At 38.2% G+C, this 22,211-nt stretch overlaps 1 protein-coding gene across 1 annotated transcript in view; it reads left to right on the forward strand.

Moving 5' to 3' along the window:
* COBL (cordon-bleu WH2 repeat protein) overlaps positions 1–22,211 on the forward strand; it is a 152,503-nt gene that overhangs the window by 89,586 nt on the left and 40,706 nt on the right. Inside the window, exons 9-10 of the mRNA XM_059815649.1 lie at positions 18,448–18,586; positions 21,514–21,684. Of these exons, the coding sequence (XP_059671632.1) occupies positions 18,448–18,586; positions 21,514–21,684 (310 nt within the window). The remainder of the gene's footprint in view (positions 1–18,447; positions 18,587–21,513; positions 21,685–22,211) is intronic.

Consider the following 22,211-nt stretch of genomic DNA (forward strand, 5'->3'; position numbering starts at 1 on the left):
TCTTCTTTCATTTGTTTTTTCCCTTTTCAAGTGTTTTTGTACTTCTGTTGGAGACAGCAGCCTCCCGCGATGCATGTTCCCCTGTTCCAGTGCATATTGCACTTGAAAGAGTTCTGACAGCGATCGGTGATAGGAGTGATGCGGAGCTGGCAGAACACTGGGTTAGGCATCCTAGCCGTTTGGTAGCATTTTCATGCCTTTGGTAGGGATGCCTTTCTCACAACGGAATTTGTGTTACAGTACTATTCGCTGTCCTTTTATATATAAACCAATATAAATAGAATACATCAGTGATTGAAAGCTTAGGTCCCCTCTGGTTGATTGAGCATATTAAGAGTTTGTCAAAAGGAGGAAACACTCTAATGAAATGTCCTGCTGAAAGCCATTGAATTTGTGCCCATCTGCAGGCAACCCTGAAATACTTTAAATGACGTTGCAAATGAGCACAACGTATAGTGAAAACATACCTGGAATTCATTCTGCCAGCAAGAACCACAGAATAATGTTCAAGTAACAAAAATAAAGGACAGGCAGTGAAGGAAATATATGAATAAAATTATATTCAAATCTTAATTAACATATTAAATTTGTTCAAAGCGTTGTTGAACCATAGACTCACCCAAATGTCCAGAATCAGTCCCTGAATTTGCAGTTCTCAAATTTCCCCTGTGTATGCTACAGGCATGGACTTGGAAGCCACTTGGAAATGTGACTCATTATCTTCCTTAGAAGTAAAATGTATTTTAAAACAGTGGCCAAGATTTTTAGAAATGGTTAGCTCAGCTCTCTGTAATTAGGAAGCTGAGTTTGTAGCTTGATGTTTTCTGAACTTCTAAGATGTCAGAAGCTACGTCTGGTTGCTCAGCAACTCAGTATCTGGCCACTGTGATTTTAATATCGTATTACTCTTCACTATGCCACCTTCTGTTGCAAAAGGAGTTTAAATTGAGATTGTTAATACAAAAATCTGAGCAACGCAAGGATTTTTTCATTAATGTCCCCCCAGCATAGCGAGGTTTTTTGCATAGGTATCTTTCTTGCATGTTTGCACTACGTGATTACCACTGTTCCACCTTACTTCATAATCTAATGCCACAGATACGTGGTTAGCTGCCTGCAAGGATAATCGTAATTGGTGTGAAATCACACTGTTACTGCTGTTGTCCTCAGGTTTTCAAATTGACCTATTTCCCTGTGGCTGCAAATTAAGCCCTAAAGCAATGAATACAGGTCCTGTAGAACAGTGTAGAGTAAGGTACATACCTAGTATGCACAGCTGTGTCAGTCAAGATGCCATCAGTAGAGCTCTCTATCTGTGTGCCCTGTGAGTTACAGTTTCTTGAATCTACTTTGTCCCTGGGTATTTCGGATAAATCTGGTATTTCAAATAATAATACTTCTGCAGCTGGCTTTCCTTCTGAGAAACAACTGAATGCTTAGAAAGAACCTGTGTTTGTGTGGATGACAGCCTTTTTTCCTCACAAATTTTCTTGGACTATCAGAAGTATCGTTTTATGGGAGAGGCATGATACCAGCAGGCATTGCAATCATAGGGAAGTTGAGGGACAGAAGAATCGCAACTGGATGAGAACATCTACTGTGGTTACCTACAGAACTGAGATTTATCATAGGCAGGTGTCTAAAACCTGCTTTATTAACATCTGCTGTGATTACCTCTATAAGCACCATACTGTTAACCAGCTTACTGTCTTCGACGTCTTCCTTTGTCCATTTGCTGTAATTAATTATTGTGAAAACTTCACTCTGATCAGAGTTCTGTGTCCCGAGAGGAAGAGTTTCAAATTGCTTTAGATTTACCTAGTTGGTTGACCCTGCTTTTGTACAAATTATTATAGTCCTACTTGGGGGGAGGGGTTGTTTATATTTCATCTTGCAGAATAGCATTCTGCTGTAGGTATTTTCTTCCCTTTTACCTTATACTTTCTTCTGTACAAGGTGAAAGTAATGAGCAGTTCACGGTGGAGACCATCTGACACTTGGTATTCTGTTTTAATAAGGAGCCTAGAATTCACCAAAAGGGTGGATGGACTCAGATTAGTTATCTCCCTTTCATAAGTCTGGCTTACGAAACACCTAAGCCAAAAATGTCTACTAGAAGTCAACAAGATACGAGTGCATGTTTTTTTATCATCTTTCAGAGAGGAAGGGAGGTTTCTTTTGACTCAGAGGTCTTCTGGGTGAGGTCTTCTCAACCTTTCTCTTATGACACATTTCCTTTCTCCCTTAAGTGTTCTGTGAATATATTTTTGTTTTGCTTTGGTTTTTTTTTTTTTTCTGTGGAGCATCCAGAAGTCTCCTTTGAGAATAACAGATACTTCTTTCACATTCTGAGGAAGGATGCAATGAATCAGTTTCTGCTGTAGGAAAAAGCTGTTTTTCCAAATGTGTCTTTTACTTCTACAATATATTGCAACTTCGAGGTCACTTGTCAGGTTTTTGTAAGTTCCCTGAGTATATGAAAGCAAGATTTGTTCCAAAGGAGGAGGGAGAAGACTTGACTGACTTTTTAATTTTTTTTAAATGTTGATTAAAAAGAATTTAATGACTGGGTTTGTACACCTTTTTAGTTTGCTCTGGTTTGGTATGAAGAAGGCCTGGAATGTAAATGGTGCATGTTATTTTTAAAAGTTCCTTTGTCTTTGTTCATTAACTGAGGTTATCATGAATACTAGCTATGATCTTCTCCAGTTTTGGTGGCAGACTAGTTAGAACTCTCAGGCAATGTGTGATATCTCTCGACAGCATTTTTGTGATGAGGGCAGGGATATTGAATCTTTATTAAAGATATTCTTTCTCCAGAATACTGTTCAGGTGCCCAAGTTGTGTAAGCATAAAAGAAGAATTTTATGCTCACATCAAATAAGCATAAAATTATGCTTATTTATAAGCTTTTTTTTTAAGAAGTTAGCAGGTGGTCAAGAATGTGTGAGATGTCTGTTTGTGGTTTTAAGAATAAACCTAATTTCCAGAGTTCTTGAGATGATAGAGGGGTAAGTGCAGCTGCTAAGAAAACTTGCTAAGTCATGCTCTCTCCTAGTTTTTGTATTAGAGTTTGGATATTAGGTGCTGGAGTGTACACTGTACTGCTGTATGATGCCAGATCAAGAGGCTGGGAACTTCTTACACAATTGGCATGAGGCAGTGTTTTGACAAGGTCAAGGTAGCTGAGGCTATCTCTGTGTGTTAATACAGATAGATAGATTATTAATAAATCGTTAAAATTGAGTTTGTATTTATTTTCTGTATTTCGCATCAAATTCATGTAGCAATCACTTATTTTGGATGTACTGGGCTGTAAACACTGCATGGTAATTATGAAACTTTCCATTAGGCTTTTAGTATCCCTCTACCTTTGGGGCTTTTATTCCAGTCATTCTATCTGAAATTTTATTTAGAAGCTTATTTACTTCATTTATGTTGGAGAGTTTGTGGATAAGCTGGGGTCTTTTTCCTTTGCTCATTTAGACTTCTAAAAATAATTTATTTTGTCACACTGACATAAACACTGCCTTACTCCTTGGCCAGAGGATTGCCTACTGTTCTCCTAGGATGGTAAAACAGTTCAACTTTGTTTTACATTTTTCATAGATTAAGGTTGCCCACATAGGCAGATAATGAACATCAAGCTTGTCCAATAGCATAGATAAGGCATGCACTTCAGTTCCTTTCCCTAAGGAGTATGCTCTAGCTCCTTTGTCTGAGTAGTAGCTGTGCAAAGTATTCTCAAGATGATGCACCGGAGACCGCAGTGCTATCTAAAATGGAAAAGATTGTGTAAAATAACTGTGTCTGTATTGGCTCTTTCTACCGTGTGGAGCAAAGAAATAGAGAAAATATTGCTGAACTCTATTGCTGAACGCTACTGATGCCACAATTTGGAATGTCTTAAAGAAATTCAGAGAAAAAAATGTGGAAGTAGAGTTGGGTTTTACAAAGTATGAGGGAAATCAAGAACACTATAAGCCTCCTAATGTGGCTTATGTACTAGAAAAATTACTAGAACTATAATAGAGAATTAAATTAGTTGGCATCTCTATGAAGATACTGAATAGGGTAAATATAGCTTTAGTAAAACAGAAACCCTGCGTTACAACTCTCTTAGTGTGCTCTTGAAGCATTCAGCAAACAGATGGATACGTGTGATCTGGTTGATACAGTCTCTCTGGGTTTCCACAAAGCTTCCACCAAGGTCCCTCCGCAGGGATTTCTTAAGGAAACCAAGTCTCCATTCCATAAGGAGGAAGGTCATCTTACTCTTAAATAGCTGACAGTAAAGAAAAGAAAAGAGGAATCGCGGGTTAGGAGTAAATGATCCGCTCATCTAGTGGTGGAATGTTGCAACAGCTTTGGAGTATTTGAGGCTCTGTGTTCATCATATTGAGAAGTGACCTGGAAAAAAAAAAAAGTTAAAGTGACAAAGTTTGTTGCTGGTACTTGAGCTACCCAGACAGTAAGGACAAAGGCTGAGTATGGAGAACAACTGTTGAAAGACCTTATGAGATTGAGTGCCAGCAGCACTTGCAGGTGAAAGCAAGTAAAATTCTGTGTAGGTAAGTGTGAAGTGATATACGTTAGAAAAGACCGCTCTTAATTTTCGCTAATATCTTGTAAAATACTGGTCTCTCAGCTGGCAGTAAAGCGTTAGGAAGATCTTAGGATCATAAGACATACTTCTTTGAAAAAAGTCAGCTCAAAGCTCAACAGCAATCAAAAAACCAAATCAGATGCAGAGCATTTTAGGAGGGGAAAAGAGAGCTTTATTACACCACTGTATTGTGAGCTTTATTAAGCCATCTTAAATACTACAGTAGTGTTCCCCTTGTTTCAGAAGGATATTACAGAATGGGAAGAGACTCATGGGAGGGCATCAGGGATGATCAAAGGTGTGGAGTAGCTTAATACAGGGACAACTGTACAACTGAAGTAAACCATGATTCTCCATCTTGAAAAAGTGGCATGAAGACTATGGGTAGGGATTTGACTGTTCAACCAGCCATTACAAGAGCAGCTGAAGCTAGTAGGAAACAGGCAAACCACAAAACCGAAGAGTGTGGTTCTTCATGCAAGCAGTAGATTTGTGGAACTCCTTGCCAAGGGTTGATAATAGGTGCTAAAAGTTTACATGGGCTCAAGAGGAGACTGAACAAATGCTGCATACCAGGATGTCCCTGACATGAAGATGGTTGGTGGCTCCAAAGGTATTAGGGAGAAGGTAGTATCGAACATACCTTCCTTTTTCTTCTGCTGTCTTCTAGGTGCTTGTCACAGTCTGATACAGAATCCTGAGCAGAACCCTTGATCTAACCCAGTACAGCTATTTTTGGAGAACACTGAAGAGATTCGTACCTAAATATTTGTCTCATATGATCTGATACCACTCCAGGAAAGTCACTGGCAGCATTCTCAATGACTTCACTAGGTCTTCTTATCACTGGTAATTTGATAACCAGGCAACATGTCTTTCATTAAAAACAGAAACAGCTGTCTTTGATTGCTATTCCCAATCATTGCTCTCTTTGTTTTGTGCTCATAGGTGCAAAACTTTGTGTTGCAGAATGAGGCCATAAATTTTGCCAGTAAATCATATGAGCGATAAGAATTTTCCAGCCTGAACCCTAAAGCAACTTGCCTGGTATACATGTTACAAATTAGTACTGTAACTGCAGTATCAAAGAGCCCTGCAGGACTCTGAGGGTCATATTTGCAGCCCCCCTGGGCTGCATCTCAAAATACTGAGATGCAGGTATGCAGCTCAAATTACTGGTAGCTGCGAGCTGTGTGGGTGATGTCCAGTGCACTCTACTGGACATGTGCCTTTCACTGACCAAATAAAAAGCAGCATGAAAGACCTGATCCCATTCCATTTGAAATCAATATTAGATCCAGGTCCATGCTAAATATTCTCTAGATTTCAAGTCTTTAGAGGAAGGAATTGTTGGGGCACTTCTGTCTTGTGCAGTGCTGGGGCTATTGTTTTGCTTAGCAGATGATGTATTTCTACCTTTCCGGAGATAGATAGGAAGTCAAACTGATCTCTTACGGTCTGCTGCTTTCCTGGATCTGTCCAGTTTTGCCCAAAAGATGGGGCAATATTTCTTTAAGAAGAGTGTATAAGGATGGAGCTTTTCTTAACGACTTTCAGTTAATTGCCTTGTGTTGAAAAAGCCATGTACAAACTGTTGCCCTTCACAGACATGAAATTATGTGATGACATACTAAATTAAGTTTTACAGAAACAGTGGTCTTTGTAACAGGTCATAAACCTGAAAAGTTTTATCTATTTAATATTTCAACTGGAGTTGAACCTGGCTAATGCTATCCTATTCCAGAGTCCATTATCAAGATGTACCAGAACCAATTAGCAGAGTGAGTAGTAAAAGAGGTCTGTGGTCCTTAAAAAGCACTACACTGCAATAAATGACTAAGAAATTAGAACACAGAACAATTAATTTCCATTTTGAAGGTGATTAGTTTAGTTTTCCCTAAATTTTCCCTAAAGAGCTTTAAACATGACATTCAGTTAGCTGAATGAGAAGTATCCAGCCTTGTTCTTCTCATGTCTAACAAAACAATGCTCAGATGGCAAACATGAAACCAGCCAACAGAACATCAAATAATGTTTGCTGTGCAGTCTGGATGCTTAATTTAGCTAGACGAGTACAGTCTAGTTTGGATAAATGATGCAGATTAAAAGAAAAGAGAGAAAGAGCTTATCTTGCTGTCATTTAAAGCATCAAATTTAGGAAGGCTCAAAAAAAGCTGTAAAAGGGAGTAATTTCTACCTCTTTTTATGAGAAAAACAGCTCTAAAAATTAATTCTGGTATATGCACACTTAATCAAACATGTTAATTCTTTAAAAATAGTTATCAAAGGCTACAGCTAGATTATATATGCACTATAGTGACTACTTTCTCAGTATCTTCAAAGAGTATCAGTTAAGGTTATGTTACATTTTTATATAATATTACAGATTTTTCTTCTCTGTACATCTAAAGAAATTCCATCGTTTCAGTCCAAATTGCCACCCATCCTCTTTAGAGCTCCTAATGTTCAACTTTGTATTGATGCACATTTATTTACTAGCAGCATGTGTCCCATTTTAAAAAAAACTTTCAGAAAGTATTTTAATAACTTAAGGCAATTTTTTTTTAGGCAACCAACTTATTTTCCACCACCTTATTTTGTCCCCCACCTTTTTTTTTTTGTAATTCATATACTTACTTTCTGACTGTTTTGTCCAATAATTTTCAATAGACTAAGGTGTCCCAGTGTGATTAATTAATTAAAAGGAATCTTAGCTTTCTCAGTCACAAAGTGATTAAGTGCAGTTGATTGCATTTTTTTCTGAAGTTTGGCCTGTATGAACGAGGATGTTAGTGTAGAATTTCAGTGGAGGTTTTGATGTTAGCTAGAAGGTGCAGCCTCTCAGAAGTGCAAGGGGAAGTAAGACTGGCCCTTTGACAATCTGTCTTTACTCAGATAAAGTTCACGGTCAATTAATAGGTTTTGCACCAGAGGAACTTGAAATTTTAAAGTCTGCTTTAAAATTACGGCTTTTATTGAAAGGAGAATATTGCTTCTTTAGCTTGGGGAAAAAAGCTGCTGCTGCATAAAAGGAGTCCACTGTGTGGCTTTACTGCATTTTTAGAAATAGTTATTTTTTGCAACTTTGTCGAGGAAATAATAGCCATGTCCGTTCTGTAGTGATTTAAACTGCTTACCTGCTTTAACTGAAGGCTGGACTGTGTGAAGTGCTGAGTGTTTTACACTTTGACTTGGATAGGCTGCTACTGTAGAGGGGTGGGAGAATGTCATCTACAAAATTTTGTAAGATTCCTCCATGGTCTGCTTTCCTGTTGTTCTCTGCAAATTAGTCCAGTCCTGCCCTCTAACCTGTGTAGATACAATCTCTGAATTGGCATCAAATACCGACCTGGTGATCCTTAATATGTTACAAGAACCCAAGCAAGGTGAGCTTGCAGTGTCTTTATTTTACCATTTAACATACATCACATAATAATCATGCAAAAATACAAGTTTTGTTCGACAGGAGAGCTTCTGAATTACGATAACATTTAGTAAAATAGATCCTTTTATTTTTTTGCAAGAAAACATACATCTTGAGAATTGAGTCCTTGAATTACATGCAAGAAAAATTCTTGGAATATTCTTTTCACCAACATCAATAATGTTCTTGATCTTTTGCAATAATCCAGTTGCTTCTGGCTGTGAGTTCATGGATCACCTGCCAACTGTTTCTGAACAGACTATACTACCTGCCTTGGGAATAATACCACAATTTACCATCTGGTGAGATCATGATAGTATCACTTGACCTCCACATGTGTTCTCTGTCAAGTACTTCATTGAAAACTGGCAAGACATCAGGGCCTGAACATACTGTTCTATGCAGCCCTGAATTTTGGCAGGGTTGCAACATTTAGTAAGTAAACTTCATCTGGCTTGCAAGTCACAGACAAATAGGACAGGCTGATGTCATCATAAGCTTTAACTCTCATTAAAGACAAAGTATGTGTCAAGTAATTATTAGGCCTTGTTGGGCAGGGTATTTAGGGGAAGTTAATAGGCAAAGATAATTTTAAACAGCGAGGCTTCTGAAGAACTGGCATTCAGTAAGCAATGAAAAATGACCCTAACACCGTCCTTAATTTAGAAACTGGGTTTGTGTCACTTTTCAGATTTTGCTTGTAACTCCATCTTTCTTAGATCCTAAATTAAAAAGGTAAAAAAAATTATAGAATAGAAAAATTAACTAAGTAAATGTGTGCTGTAAATCAGGTTTAATTTAATGGCTTAATAGTGTTGCATTCTGGTCGTTGTTTAGCCAAATAAGAAAGCAAGGAAAAACATCGCAAGTGTAATCTAGTAAAAACTGTTCTCTGCTACTTCAAGCTGTTTTTCATTTGCGTTATAGTCACAGTCATATCCCAGAAGTAATAGAAGTGGGGAGAAGGGAATCTAAATCCAGTTCCTCTGACTGCATACCACTTCAGTTTTTCACCTCTTTAGAGGATGGATGGTGCAGGTCACTGGAAGAAATAGGCCCTTCATTTTGTCTGCAGTGTGCTTATCTTCATCAGAATATCACAGCTTAACAGACAACCCCTGAGTTCTGCTCAGCTCTGTGTTGCTGACACTTCCAGGCATAGATAGCAAGTGGAGTGCCATGGTGGGTTTCTCTAACAAATCTTCGTAGCAGGGTCTGTTTGTAATTTTGGATGATAAAAATCTCATACTTGTGGGGGGTAGCTTAATGTAGAGCTAAGTTACACTACAGTCCCTAGTAATACATCTAATTGACGCTGTGGTACCACTTTGCTATTCCCCCCTCTTCTTGGTTGCTGAAGATTGTGGAAGTAGGGGCTTCTGGCTGCCCTTCATAAGTGCTAGAAAGAAGTAGACTTGAGTGGAAATTTGCAGGGGGCAGTGGGAAGGCATGGCACGGACTAGATGATCTTTAAAAGTCCATTCTTACCCAAACTGTTCTATGGTTCCATGAATTGGAAAGGAATTGGAAACTATCACTTGACTTCTAACCCAAACCAGGTTTCTCAGGTATTCTGTGTGCCTGCAGATGGAGAGGGCTGATATAAGGGGGGTGAACACTGGAAATAAGTCAGGTATGTTTTTCTCTAAATTGAGAAGACTTCTGAGGTGATTTCCTAGGACTTAGCGCTAAGCACTAGAAATTCAACTTGGCTATCTCTACAGGAGAAAATTTTAAGCGTAAAGGAAAACTTAAGCCCCGGGGAGGTATGTCGCTTAGTGGCAGTTGAAAGGGTATGGTTCTCCTTGTTCCTGGTCAAACATTTGTGTGATTGCCTTCCACTTTCTAGCCCTAACAGATTTAGGCTACAGCCCATCCTTTTGGCAGAAAATTGGATGGAGTTGCAAAACAAATTTTGCAGGTCTCCAGCTGGCTCATAACATTTCTCAGATTTTTAAGGACAGACAAGTAGACCAACCAGTTGGCCAGCGTGTAATCCTGGATGTGAGACTGAGGAAGAAAAGATGATGTATAAAATCCTTATGTCAGTGCCTTTCCCAAAGGCAATGACTCAAGGAGATTACATTGATCATGTCAAATTCATTGACAAAGTTGTCAGAAGAAATACTGTGCTACAGTCCTACTATGTATATTAAACTGTTATTAATGTTCATTTGTTCTGTTAATTGTATTCCTCTAACTATAAAGATAAGCACAAATATTAAATGAAAATTTGGAGGTGGTTTTTGCCTTTTTTATTTAACTTCTGTAGAGGAGAAATGAATCTTAGTAGCAAATCAGTTTGTAGTGGTTTTATAATGTGATTTTTAAGTGTTTGAGGCTTTTTTGTTGTTTTTTTCCCCCCTAAATGAAGACATAAATGAGGAGGATTACATTGTATTCCGAGAAACAGAGGAAGTTCAATTCTTTGCCAAAGCAAACATCCGCAGACTTGTGTAGTCTACATGTTTCAATGCATGTGAAAATATTTGGTGTTGTAGAGTGACTTCCTTGAGTGGAAATAATACTGCAGCTAGTAATGAGATTTTGCAAAAGAAGGAAATCACAGCTATCTTAGTAATTTAACATCTCAAATTTGTTTATGGATAGTTTCCTGTCTGACACATTTAACTGAACAAGTTAAAGTGTTTAAAGAAGATTAGAATGACATTAATTTTTAACTGCCCTTGACCATGACATTTCACAAAGGGTGTGTTCAATAAAAACAGATGGAAAAATGAGCTTGCCCCTTCACCTTGTAGTGGCTTTCTTGTGTCAACTGATTTAGCTTTCTGTCGCCAGTCAGCTGAGTATTCAAGGACATTCTTGGCTTTCGTGTTCTTCGTTTTATGAATAAAATAGCACAAGAGCATAGCAATTTCTGTAAAATCCAGTAATGCTAAGTTTTTATCTGTTACTAAGACTGAGATGTTTTTGCAGTCACAGCTTGGTTTGTGGTAATGAATACTACATTTCATTACAAAACCCTGTTTAATACCAGAATTATATAATAAGAAAAAAATTAATTTGAAATTAAGCAGCATAAAAATAGGCAAAATCATGCAATGTTTCCTGGCATCTGATCAAAATACTAATGGTAAGAGTATTTTCAGAAGAGCAATGCAGTTTGCACCCTAGTTATAAGCCAGATTTCCCACTCAACACAGCACCTGAACACTTCCAGGAGCAAAGCAGTTCAGAAGCTGAGGCCATGAGTATAGGTGGGGTGCAGTCATCACATGGGCCAAACACAGTACAAGGAAGCATGGTGCAGAGCTTCAAAGTCAGGAGGGAACACCCTGATACAGAGCAGCATTCTGTCAGGACACAAGCATGGTTGTCCTGCTTGAATAGTTGGTGTTACATTGTGGACTTGAACTCACGTTGGCAGTGGCTTGGGAATCTCTCGTCTAAACTTGTTCCATGTGAGAGTGGCATGCCCAGAGTAACACGAGCTATTGGGTCTAGTCAGTCCAAATGTCAGTCTTGCTATCACAGCATGCGTTTCTTAACTTCATATGGCTTATTTAAAAATCTCCCTTTAAGTTTATTATTACTCATTTTATCGTCAGGTTTGTGAGCTGTAAAATCAAGAGGTGCAGCACTAAAATGACCAATCCAGAGAACTTGTTTGCTAATTTCATCAAAACGACAAGTTTTTTAAATAATATCCTCTTTAAAACTGTTTCCATGTGCCAGATTTTTTAGCATCTCTGTGTATGTTGTTTTTGCAATATGTTGTTGCATTGCATGGGATACTAGTAAGCATTTTAAATAACCCACACAAATGCATTCTGCAACATAAGGACATGTTTTTGGGAAACATCAGACTGCTGTCTTTGAATGCCATTTGTAATGTACTTGTGGATTAAACATTCAGGTTTTAATCAAATGAAATTGGGTACTACCCAATAAGGAAACAAGGTAGAGAAGTTCCATGCTGAATAGGCAGTTTAATACAATGTAACTTACAGTGGTCAGCCTCATGAATTGCTCATACGCCCAGTTTCTTTGAGAGCTCCCTGAATTTTCCTTTGTCAGTGTATGCCAGTGAAAAGCCTAATAATGTATGACCTGTCCACGGACATATGAGTAAATGTTTAAGACACATTAATGTTCAGTTGGGACTTCTTGTGGTTTCTGGTGCTAGGCATGTTGAAGCATCTGTTGCCCTGTGAAAATGCAGAATCAGCTGGGTAGAATAGCTTTTATATCATGAAGTTTGGTGGACAGATTTATGTCTCCATTCTGCAGCTGAAAGATTTATCTCTTTGATTTTCCTAGAACGGCTCCTCTTGGATCAAAATAATTTCTTCTCTTCTGCTTTAAATTATGTACAAAATCATAGCGAAGTATTTTTTAAAACTCTCAAACCATGAATCTTACTTACATACCAAGCTACCATTTGTCTTTCACACAATGCTATAGAAGCATCAGTGCAGTTATGGTTATATCAAGAGCTTAAAACTGGTTAATAAAACGTGTGTCTTTTCTTTTTACTTCTAGAGCTCCTTGTAAAATGGCTCTTAATTATTTCAAGATTTCTTAAAATTCTTTGGGAAGGGAAGAGGGTTGGGATGGTCCCACACCTCCCACAGTTTCAGGTGACACTGTTGTTTGTTTAGTTACAAGTTAGCTCTAAATTTTTCTGTGGATCGTATTTAAACCCTCTTGTAATTTGATAGGCATTCTGACCCCACATGATGTTATCACCAGCAGGTGTATCAGAATCTGGCTTGCTTAAATCAGAGTGTGTGTCTACTCAGTGTTGCATGATGGAAACCAGTCTGTAGTCAGGGCATTCCAGTGATTGAATCCATGTGTTCTTTTTCCAATCCTTTTATTTACTTCTAAAAATAATTTCTACAAACAATCACTCACTGTTTCCCCAAACAAGATATTTGGTATACAAATTAGACAGAAGTCACAACAAGCTTTCTATAAAACAATAAAAGATCCTGACGTGTAATGTTGCATAAAAAGGAGAAAGAAGGAAGAGAGCATATGAGCTTTCTTCACACAGTTTATATCATATGCTATACAATTTTTTATTTGTGTATGCTAAACCACCATGGGACTTCCCTTAAAAACAATCCTTATTCCATACTTAATCCTATTGCTGGTAGAATACGTGTATCATCTGTAGCTACAATGTTTGAGCAGGAAGAAAATTGCTGTAATGATGATTTTGTTAAATGGCAAACCTGGAAAATCGTTAGGTTTTCAAGTTTCCATTTTCCTTTTCTATGGCAAAATGATAGCAGTGAGAGTAAAAGGAAAAATCTGGTGTCATAAGACAAATGTTTCTTGTAATGTTTATGAAAATATTGGGAAGAGTGGTTTGGCTTCTGAAACACAAACTATGCACTTTTTTTTAACATCTCAATCACATATTGACTAGATCCACTGAGGAGTCTTCTGTTAAGGCACAGTTAGAACTGTTTAGATCTGTCTACCAGTCATCCAGGCTTTCTCCAGTAGGTGTGGATGCCAGCTACAACACAGACACCTGCAATTGTTCAGGGAAAACCTCTTCCAGGTAACTCAAGAAGGTACTGTTTGCTTTTAGTTTGCGAGACAAGAAAGTCTTTCCATGGCAATTTTAAAGTTGTTCTTCCCTACTTATGTTCTTAGTTGTGCTTCTGAGCTGAGATCACTCACCTTATTTCCCAAGCTCTTCTTCAGTCTTGCAGAAAGTACGTGACTCTCATATGTCCACTCTTCTCCCCAGACATCAATCTTGGGAGAAGGAAGAAAACATGGCTAGTTGTCCTGGTCTCTGCGTCCCAACACAGTAGTCTTTGAAGACTATGAAATCCCCCTCAGCTATTCAATAAATGGGCAAAATGTGTTACTTGAAATGCAGTAGTTCCCAGAAGGCACCAAAGTGGCCTTCAGCATCCAGTTTAGAAGTTACATGATATTTTTCCCTCAAGCCCACAAAACCCAGCTGGGCTTCTGGTGTTAGCTTAAGGATTTTTACCTGGCCACATCACCATTTTGCAACACCTTGGTAGTTGCTAGGTTCTTCACCAGTCAAGATATGACTGCAGTAATTGCAACGTTACAGGACTTTGTTATTTAGTAAGGATATGTGCTATGTGCACTTTCCAAGGTTGCATTAAGCCCAGTCCCTTTTTCTCTACCACCTACAGCAAGAGTGCGTGGGCTGTCCTTACCAGAACAGACATGGGTATGTGTCACTCTCTGAGTATGCTATTGTAGAGTCTTTAATCTGTTTTTGGAGACAGTAGAGTGAGATTTCCTTCTTGGTCAAAGTAGTGATTCAGATGGCTGAGATAAGTAGTCAGTGTCATCAAGTGGGTTGCAAATGTTGGTAGATACTGGAGGGACAGAGGAGCACAAATTAATGGTATAGTTTCTGTCTTACAGAAGGAGGCTCAGTTTCAGCAACAGTAAACCTGCAGTAAATTTAGGCCTAGTTTGGTCTGTCAATAAAAGAAAGGTGGCATTTGCCAGATGACTTAGAAAGTACTTACACAGATAAACATTTCTGTTAGAAAGATTAATAGGGAAGGGTTGATAAATACAAAACCAGTGTCTGACCTGTAAGTAGAGGACAGGCAAGGCAAAGGTGCAGAGCTAACATTGGAAATTTATCTGAGAACCTCTTTGGCTTTGAATGCTTGATGAATTTTTGGTGGTGGTGGCTTTTGTTTCTTTGGGCCTTCATTAATATTTTTCATTAATTCATACTCAGTGCAACCTAACCCAAAGAAAATACTGGACTATTAATGCATGAGGAAACTCAAATTCAATTTACATACCCTCTCTTACAGTATCTACAGACCTTTTGCAAGTAAGGTGACTATCAAGTGCTACTGATTGAAAATTTCAAGCATTAGCCTTGTAGGATTCTTTTCCACATAATTTTGACACATAACCTCCCTATGACGTTGTTGTTATGCTCTAAATATATTCTAAAATCTTGTCTAAAACCCTCAAATTTTAATAAAGATGTTGAGCTTTCACAGAGGGAAAACACATTCAGCACATTCCTCAGTTTTGTCTGCAATATTGGAAGTATTTCATGTCATGGCATGTGAGCCATGACATGAATTTAATGGAAAATTGTTTTTTGTGTCATATGTGGTCTCATCAATATGGGAACAGAAGTGACACTATTTGTCAGACTTAGGTCTTTTTGGCCCTCTTTATTCATCTCTAGCTCAGTTGATGGTATTAATTATAGTCAGAGAACACTTAGTAATGTCTTTAAAAATTACGTATTTGTTGCGTAACAGAAGCGGACTTAATGATTTCTTCTAGTTAAAAATGCTACAAAGGTGAAGCACACATGCTAAGGCTAGGAAATATTCTGTTACGCTCAGGGAGATGCTCCTGTAACAAAATTTGGATAGGAAATTACTTCAGATAATGTTGTTAAGGCTTGATTTCTTTATAAAAAAAGCAGCCAGCCATAACAAATTGTTTTCAAGTTCTATTGTTTTGGTATATACAATTTCAAGAAAGAAACAGAATGTTCATTGTGGTTTTTCCATTTATGTTTAGCCTCATAGGTTTACCAAGGTTGGCATTAAAGAACTACTTTTAACAATTTTTATGACTTGTTCTTGAACTAGACACTTCTTACATACATTGTAGTGTGGCAGGCTTTAAACAAGCTTTTCATCTTCTTTATGGTGTTTATGAAGTATACTGCACGTAGCTGACAGTATAATAAAAGCATTTTTATGTGTGTATTTGACCAAACTTACATTATTGCAGTTGTGCACTAGCTATTTTCTAGTCTTTTCTTTAGCTGTAGCAGCGTGTTCATCCATCCATATATCTAATTATCCTTAGAAGAGTCAACTAAATAAGAATGCATAGAGCTAAAAAAGATAAGCTGGCTTCTAACAAGGATCCTTTCTTCTTAGTAAAGCAGTAATGTATCTTGGAGGAATTTGACTATATCAAACTAACATCCTTTACTCATCTGGTAGTGGGGGAAGGATGATTAGTGATCTCTGTCATTCCAAGTGGAAACACACATTTCCTTACTTTCTGCCTTGATTCTCAGGATTTCCTAGACTTATCTTTTAAATCACCAGTAAATCCATTTTTTGTTCTCAAGTAAAATGACCCTTCTGTCTGGAGAAACAGGAGTGAATGTGGAAGATGCAAAATGCCATTAAATAACCGCAGAAGTCGTGGCTTGTGCTTGTGAAGTGTTGGTGAAGTTCAGATGCTGCCTGTCTCCCAGGTGATTCAAGTTCTCCATAGCTACTGAATTTTGGAGACTTTGTAGTCAGATTAATCGAAGTCCCCACTTCAATAATTTTCTCTTTTTTGTAAGGTAGTATCCTGCAGAATCAAGATACAGTATTAAATGCTCACATGTCTTTAATTATTTAAAATGGCAGTGCAGAGGAATGTGATTTGTGTTTTTTTCAAAGTGCGTATTTGCCCATTGCCCCAAATGGACATGGAGAAGAATGCAGGATTAGGTAGCTGTCCTCCCTGTGATTCCTCCTCTGTAAACCAAAGCCTGATGAGTCTGTTTCACTGAACAGAGTTTCCCATGTACAGTTCAATATTGGGCATTCTGGTTCTACAAGAATTGGGGGGTGGGAGGGGTGGGATTCAACTTCAGTCAATTGCAGTCAGTTCCTAACCACTGGCAGGGTAAAAGTTTTTCAAAGGAGCTCTAAAATTTTGCTGTATCCATTCCTGAACGTTTGGCCTGGTGCTCTTTGCTGGGTGTAAGTCTAATTTTTCAAATTCCATGAAGTTTGGTGACGAAAATGGAAGTCCGCAAAATCACTAGTTACAGTTAACATTCTTGCCCGTTTACTATGCCTAACTTTATCTAGGTTGGCCTCACTGGCTTTAGTCATGCCCTGTATCCAGTGGACATTTAATGTAAAATGCAGAAATAATCCATGGTGGTAGGAAGCAAGACCAGGACACCTTTATTTCCCACCTTCCGTCCCCTCCATCTTATGGAAACTGTTTGCCACAAAGCTGCAGCTCATCCTGGTTAACGTGCCAGGATGTCCAGTGCAGTTACTACCAAGTTTCTCCATATGCAGGATGCAGGTTCACCAAGAAGGGATGGAGAGTGTCCGAATGTCATGTGGCACAGTGGTTAAAGCATTCTCCTGAAAGATGCAAACTGAATGTTTGTGGTTTATAACCTAAGAGCCTTCTGAGTGCTTTTAAAAAGGAAGGCTAAGTGAGGGAGACTCTATTCATGTCCTACTCGTAAAATTCATTTATTCTCAGGGTTTTCAGTCAGCGTAGGAAAGGATGCATCTAAATGGTGCCTTTCCTCTGAACTCTGATAATAGCTTTAAGCAGTGTGAAGCTACTATTTGTTTAATGAAATCTCCCACAACAAATGTATTTTAAGGGTTCGTTAATCCTCTGGATTAAAGGAAAGATTATTATTATTGTTTAAGCCTTTGAAATACTAGAAAACCACCAGGCAGTTCTGTATATTAGATATCTTCAGTTATGGGGAGTGTCAGGACGGACAGAGCAGTGAAGTGATGGATGTGAAGACTGAGGAATGCCAACAGCATGCCATGTGTGGGCAGCTCCCATTACCCTCTGCCTCAGCCTGGTTCTGTCTAATGTTGTCAGTACCTCTCAAATATAAAAATTCAATAGATTTTTCCTACGTGTTTTTATTTTTATTATTATTATTCTCCAGAAAAAGGAAATAGAGCTAAGTTCCAACAAGCTACAGAAAATATTATCCAACCAAGTGAAACCCAAGTCACTTGTAATAAAATTTTTAGTATTTTTAAAAGCAGTGTAAACAGTAATGAAGTTTTGGCTTGCCAACCAGCATGTTGCAATTACTGGAAGCTGAGGTGTTACAGATCTTCAAAAGTATGTCTGTGAAGTCCAGTAGACATAAATAGAGTACAGTGTGATCTCGTATCATCATGTACGCAAACTTTCAATTCTGATTCTTCTCTCTAAAGTCCTTAAACAAGAATTTGAGCAGAAAAACAAAGAAATGAGAGAGTTTATTCCCTACACATACTGATTGGAGTGTTTAACCATAATTTAAGGTCTGAAGAAACCAATGGAAAAATAAGATCATGCTAAGGCTCAAGCTTAACAACACACTTAGTGTCATACTGCGCGTTGCTGAGTGTTGGGCTCTCTAGTTCCCTTTTACCAAAAACATCAAATGTCTACCAGACTGGTATTTCTGCTGTGACATTCATCTGCAGTTCTTGTCCCTTTCCTTCTCTGAGTGCAATATTACTGTACCTCTTCTGATCTGTCTTTTTAATCTCCCGTTGTCACTATAAATACTCATTATAAATATTCTGTGCTGAGAAATTAGGTCATATGACAATAACTTTATTTTGTTACAGATAATTTACAACATCGACAAAACATACCATTTATTTTGTTTATTTTTCAACTTTGCTAGATTTCACAGGGAGCATCCCTAAACGATTTACAGAAAAAGAAGAGGCGTGCCCCTCTTCCACCAACTGCATCTGCTCCACCCACTCCTGCCATGCCAAACAGGACAGAAGAGAGGGAAGACAAGAGGAAGAGCACAATGGGTGAGAGGTGTTCTTTTTTCCTGTGTAATCCTGTGCATGTGCTTTTGGTGCTCACTGTTCGAAGTTTCCTTAATTCTGTTATGCTGTGAGTTCAGGAATTTTTGTAACTTGGGGAAAAAAAGTGTATTTCTCTGCAGAATGAAAGTCTGGATGTAGGTGTTTGTATATTACCTCTTTTTTTAATGCTGCCGTTAAGAGTAACACAAGGTAGTAAAAGGTAGATAACACTCATTAGATTAGATTTGAATGTTTGGTACGAGCTCGATATCCAAAAGCACTAGCCCTGGGCCTATTCTGCACCTTTAAGGTCACGGTGGTTTTGCTACTAAATGGAAATATGGAAATAGTAAATGGAAATGCTAGTAAATGGACATAGGCCTGGTGATACTGAATGCATCTGAAGTGATGGGGTTCTGCTAGAACTGAAGTACAGTCAAGCTGGTTCAGTATCTCCTCATGTTCCTAAAGCCTGAAGACATTTTCTTTTCCCGTAGTCCTCCAACAGTTTGACATCAACTGACCATATTCAGTGAAGTTTTTCTTTTGTATTTAGTCCTCAGTTTTATTATAAATCAATCTGTGCTGAGTCTTTAGCTAATCAGTAGAAGACAAGAACTGTTGCTTTCAAAGGAATGCTGTACAAAGCTGGAGACAACAAAAGAAACTTTAGTCTTCAGCTGTATGTGACACCACATTTACTCTCACACAGGAAGACTGAAAAACATTCTCCCAGACCTCTGTCGTTATCTGACTGACAGCTTATTCAGATCAGTGGGAGCTTTGCCTGAGTGAGGACCCCAAGATTATGCTTTTAGCAAACAGTGATTTTATGATGGGTAAAGATATGAGATAATAACCCCACATATTGGAACTCATTTTTCAGTACATTATGAGAATCATTCTTCAAGAGCCATAATGCACTCCATGCACTTTGACCTCATGTTTCATAAAGTGCCTAAGACATACAGATACGACATCTTGTCATACATAATTGCTTACGTTACAAATGCCTCACAATTTAGAAAGAAACCTCTTGGCTTTGTTCCAACATTTATTTTCAGTAAATGCTTCACATTTAATGCCTCAGCATTTATGTAGCAGCAGGAGTCCATTATCTTGTGACATGTTCAACTCCACTGACATCTCTTATTTAAACCCTCCAAGGGGAACATTATCGCTATGCCATATAACACAGGAGTTTTCGGCAAATTGGCTTACTTTTAACCGTTGCAGATGTCACAGTCTGTTGCTCCTCCTTTGCCCTACTGCTGGTCACTTACTGATGACATTTGGTGCTTTAACTTTTTGTAAGTGTTCATTTTATTTTGTATCAGTGCTCAGAATGTTACAGATGGAATAATAAAGCACAGCAGAGCCCCTTCTAGTCCTTTCAGTACTGTGTACATAAGTGCTTGCTGGCCCGACACTGCTGATGTAGGAGTCTGTAGTATCATTTACTGTAATGAAGCCTTATTAATTTACACCAACAAAGCAACTCGTCCCGCAGTAGCCCTATCCTCAGTGCTTTTCATTTTCTGCTACTTTCTTGAATGAATGCATTCATTAACAAGAAAAAATGTTACAGCAAGGGAAGGTTGGTAAAACAGTCTCTCTTCGGGGCCCTTGCAAGAAAATGATGAGAAAGCACAGATGGCTCTAAAAGCAAGAGAGAAAAGCTGTGAAAAAAGCAAGACTGTGGTGAGGAGAAAAATGTGCTGCAAGAAATAGGCAGCCGCATGATGGAAAAAGGATTAAAGCTACCTATGTATCTTCCAAGTTAGCCACACGAATCAAAGCAAAAAATCCTATCAAAAATATTCTCAAACTGGCAAATTAATTTCAGTATTCAATACTGAATCACTTATTCTGACCCGAAAGTATTGTGCCCAGTTTTCTCAAAGCAGTAAAAAAGGGTCTGCACATTTGCCAGCATTAAATTGTGTCTTGAATCTCTGGAAGCTAGTGACTCCTAAGTAGAAAATCATAATGGTTTAATCTTTTTTCCTCCCTCTCGATGCTACTTCCCTCTCAGCAGCACCACAGCATGAGCCTAAGAGTATTGAAATGATCAGAATGGATCAGACCAGAGGTCCATTTCTGCCAGCACCAGTCTTCAGAAATGACCACAGCAGATGCTTAAGGCAGGGTATGAGACCAGAATGAGCAGGTAGTCATGGTTTCTCAGTGCATTTTCAGCTTCTAAGGACTTTCCAAACTGCATTTAACTCTAGGTCTGCACACTACAACTGGCAATAGCTTTTTAACATTGCAAATTATTAATATAGTACAAAGGTGCATGTATTTATTTAGTTATTGCACATAGTATTGAAGTAAGCCACCAGGCAAAGTTATGAGCATTTCCTTTGATAGCTTAAAACACAGTTTTGCAAAAAAATGACTTAATCATCTGCTTCTCCACAATGTCAAAATAATAAAACACCTACTCAGAAAAAGAAAAGAAAAACCTACCAAGATACCTACTTCAAAATACTGACCTGAGGCATTTTCCTCTTTCTCTAAAGAGTCAAAAAACTGGTCATATAAAGTATCCTAGAGGTCAGCAAATTTAGGCAGTTTGGCACTTAAGAAGATAAAAATAAAACACATTTTTCACATTTCCTTACATAGCTTTTTTCAATTTTTTTTTTATTTCTCCTTCCTTATGGCTGCCAAAACTGGTGATTTTAACTGTTAGCTGCAATGTACACATATGTGCTGAGCCCAATTCTAGTCCCATTGCTTTTGGTTTAAGAGAGACCTAGCTTTTCCTTCTCCCTTAATTATTTGGGGGTAAATAAGAGCAGAATTAGATCCAGAAGGACTTTGGATGTGGGTAAGGGAAAATCAATGTGTGTTTAAAAAATAAAAATAAACAGAGTGATCATTATCTTGAAAATGAAGTAACTAGTCAATTGATCCCCCTGTAGGTGATGGACATCAGATGCCACAAAAGCCTCCTAGAGGCACCACTCGTGGTCCACCCCAGTTAGTGATTCCCCCACCCCCACCTTACCCTCCTCCTGACAGAGACATTGTGGATCCAACAGTCTGTTACAGAGAAGCAGATGTTACAGCACCAACAGAGCTGGTACCTAAACGTATGTTTGAAAATACATGTATTTGCATTTCTGCTCTTTTGATGGTTACTCTCAGGGGTAGCTTTTCCAGACTTTCCTCTCTGCTTTCTAGACATACATGTCTGTTTTTTCCCTTTTTTCCTGCCTGTTGTCTTAAAAAAATGCCCAATGCAGTGTAACTAATTAATACAAAGTAAACAAAGCACTTGTTTGGAGACAGTTTTGCAGATGATATCTGGCCAATGTATGGAAGCGTTTAAAAACAACCATCAAACCACGTGACTTTGTGCAGCTGGAAGCAAAAATCTGTTGTCTTCTATTAATTCTCAATGTTTGTTTTTCTGTACTAACATTTTTTCTGTCTCTGCAGAGATTAATTCCTTTGAGAGTCAATAGTCTATCAGACTAGGTTGAAAACTACAGGGTGTCTCCCTTTGGAAAATTCAGGAGATGTATATTGTTAAAGGCCTTCCTGTCCTAATGAGTACATCTTCCTTGCTGTGTCTGGACAGTCCGTTGTGTGCTCTTCCCCTTGGGGCATAACAGTT

Source organism: Gavia stellata, chromosome 3, assembly GCF_030936135.1.
Source record: "Gavia stellata isolate bGavSte3 chromosome 3, bGavSte3.hap2, whole genome shotgun sequence".
NCBI classification, from domain to species: Eukaryota; Metazoa; Chordata; class Aves; order Gaviiformes; family Gaviidae; genus Gavia; species Gavia stellata.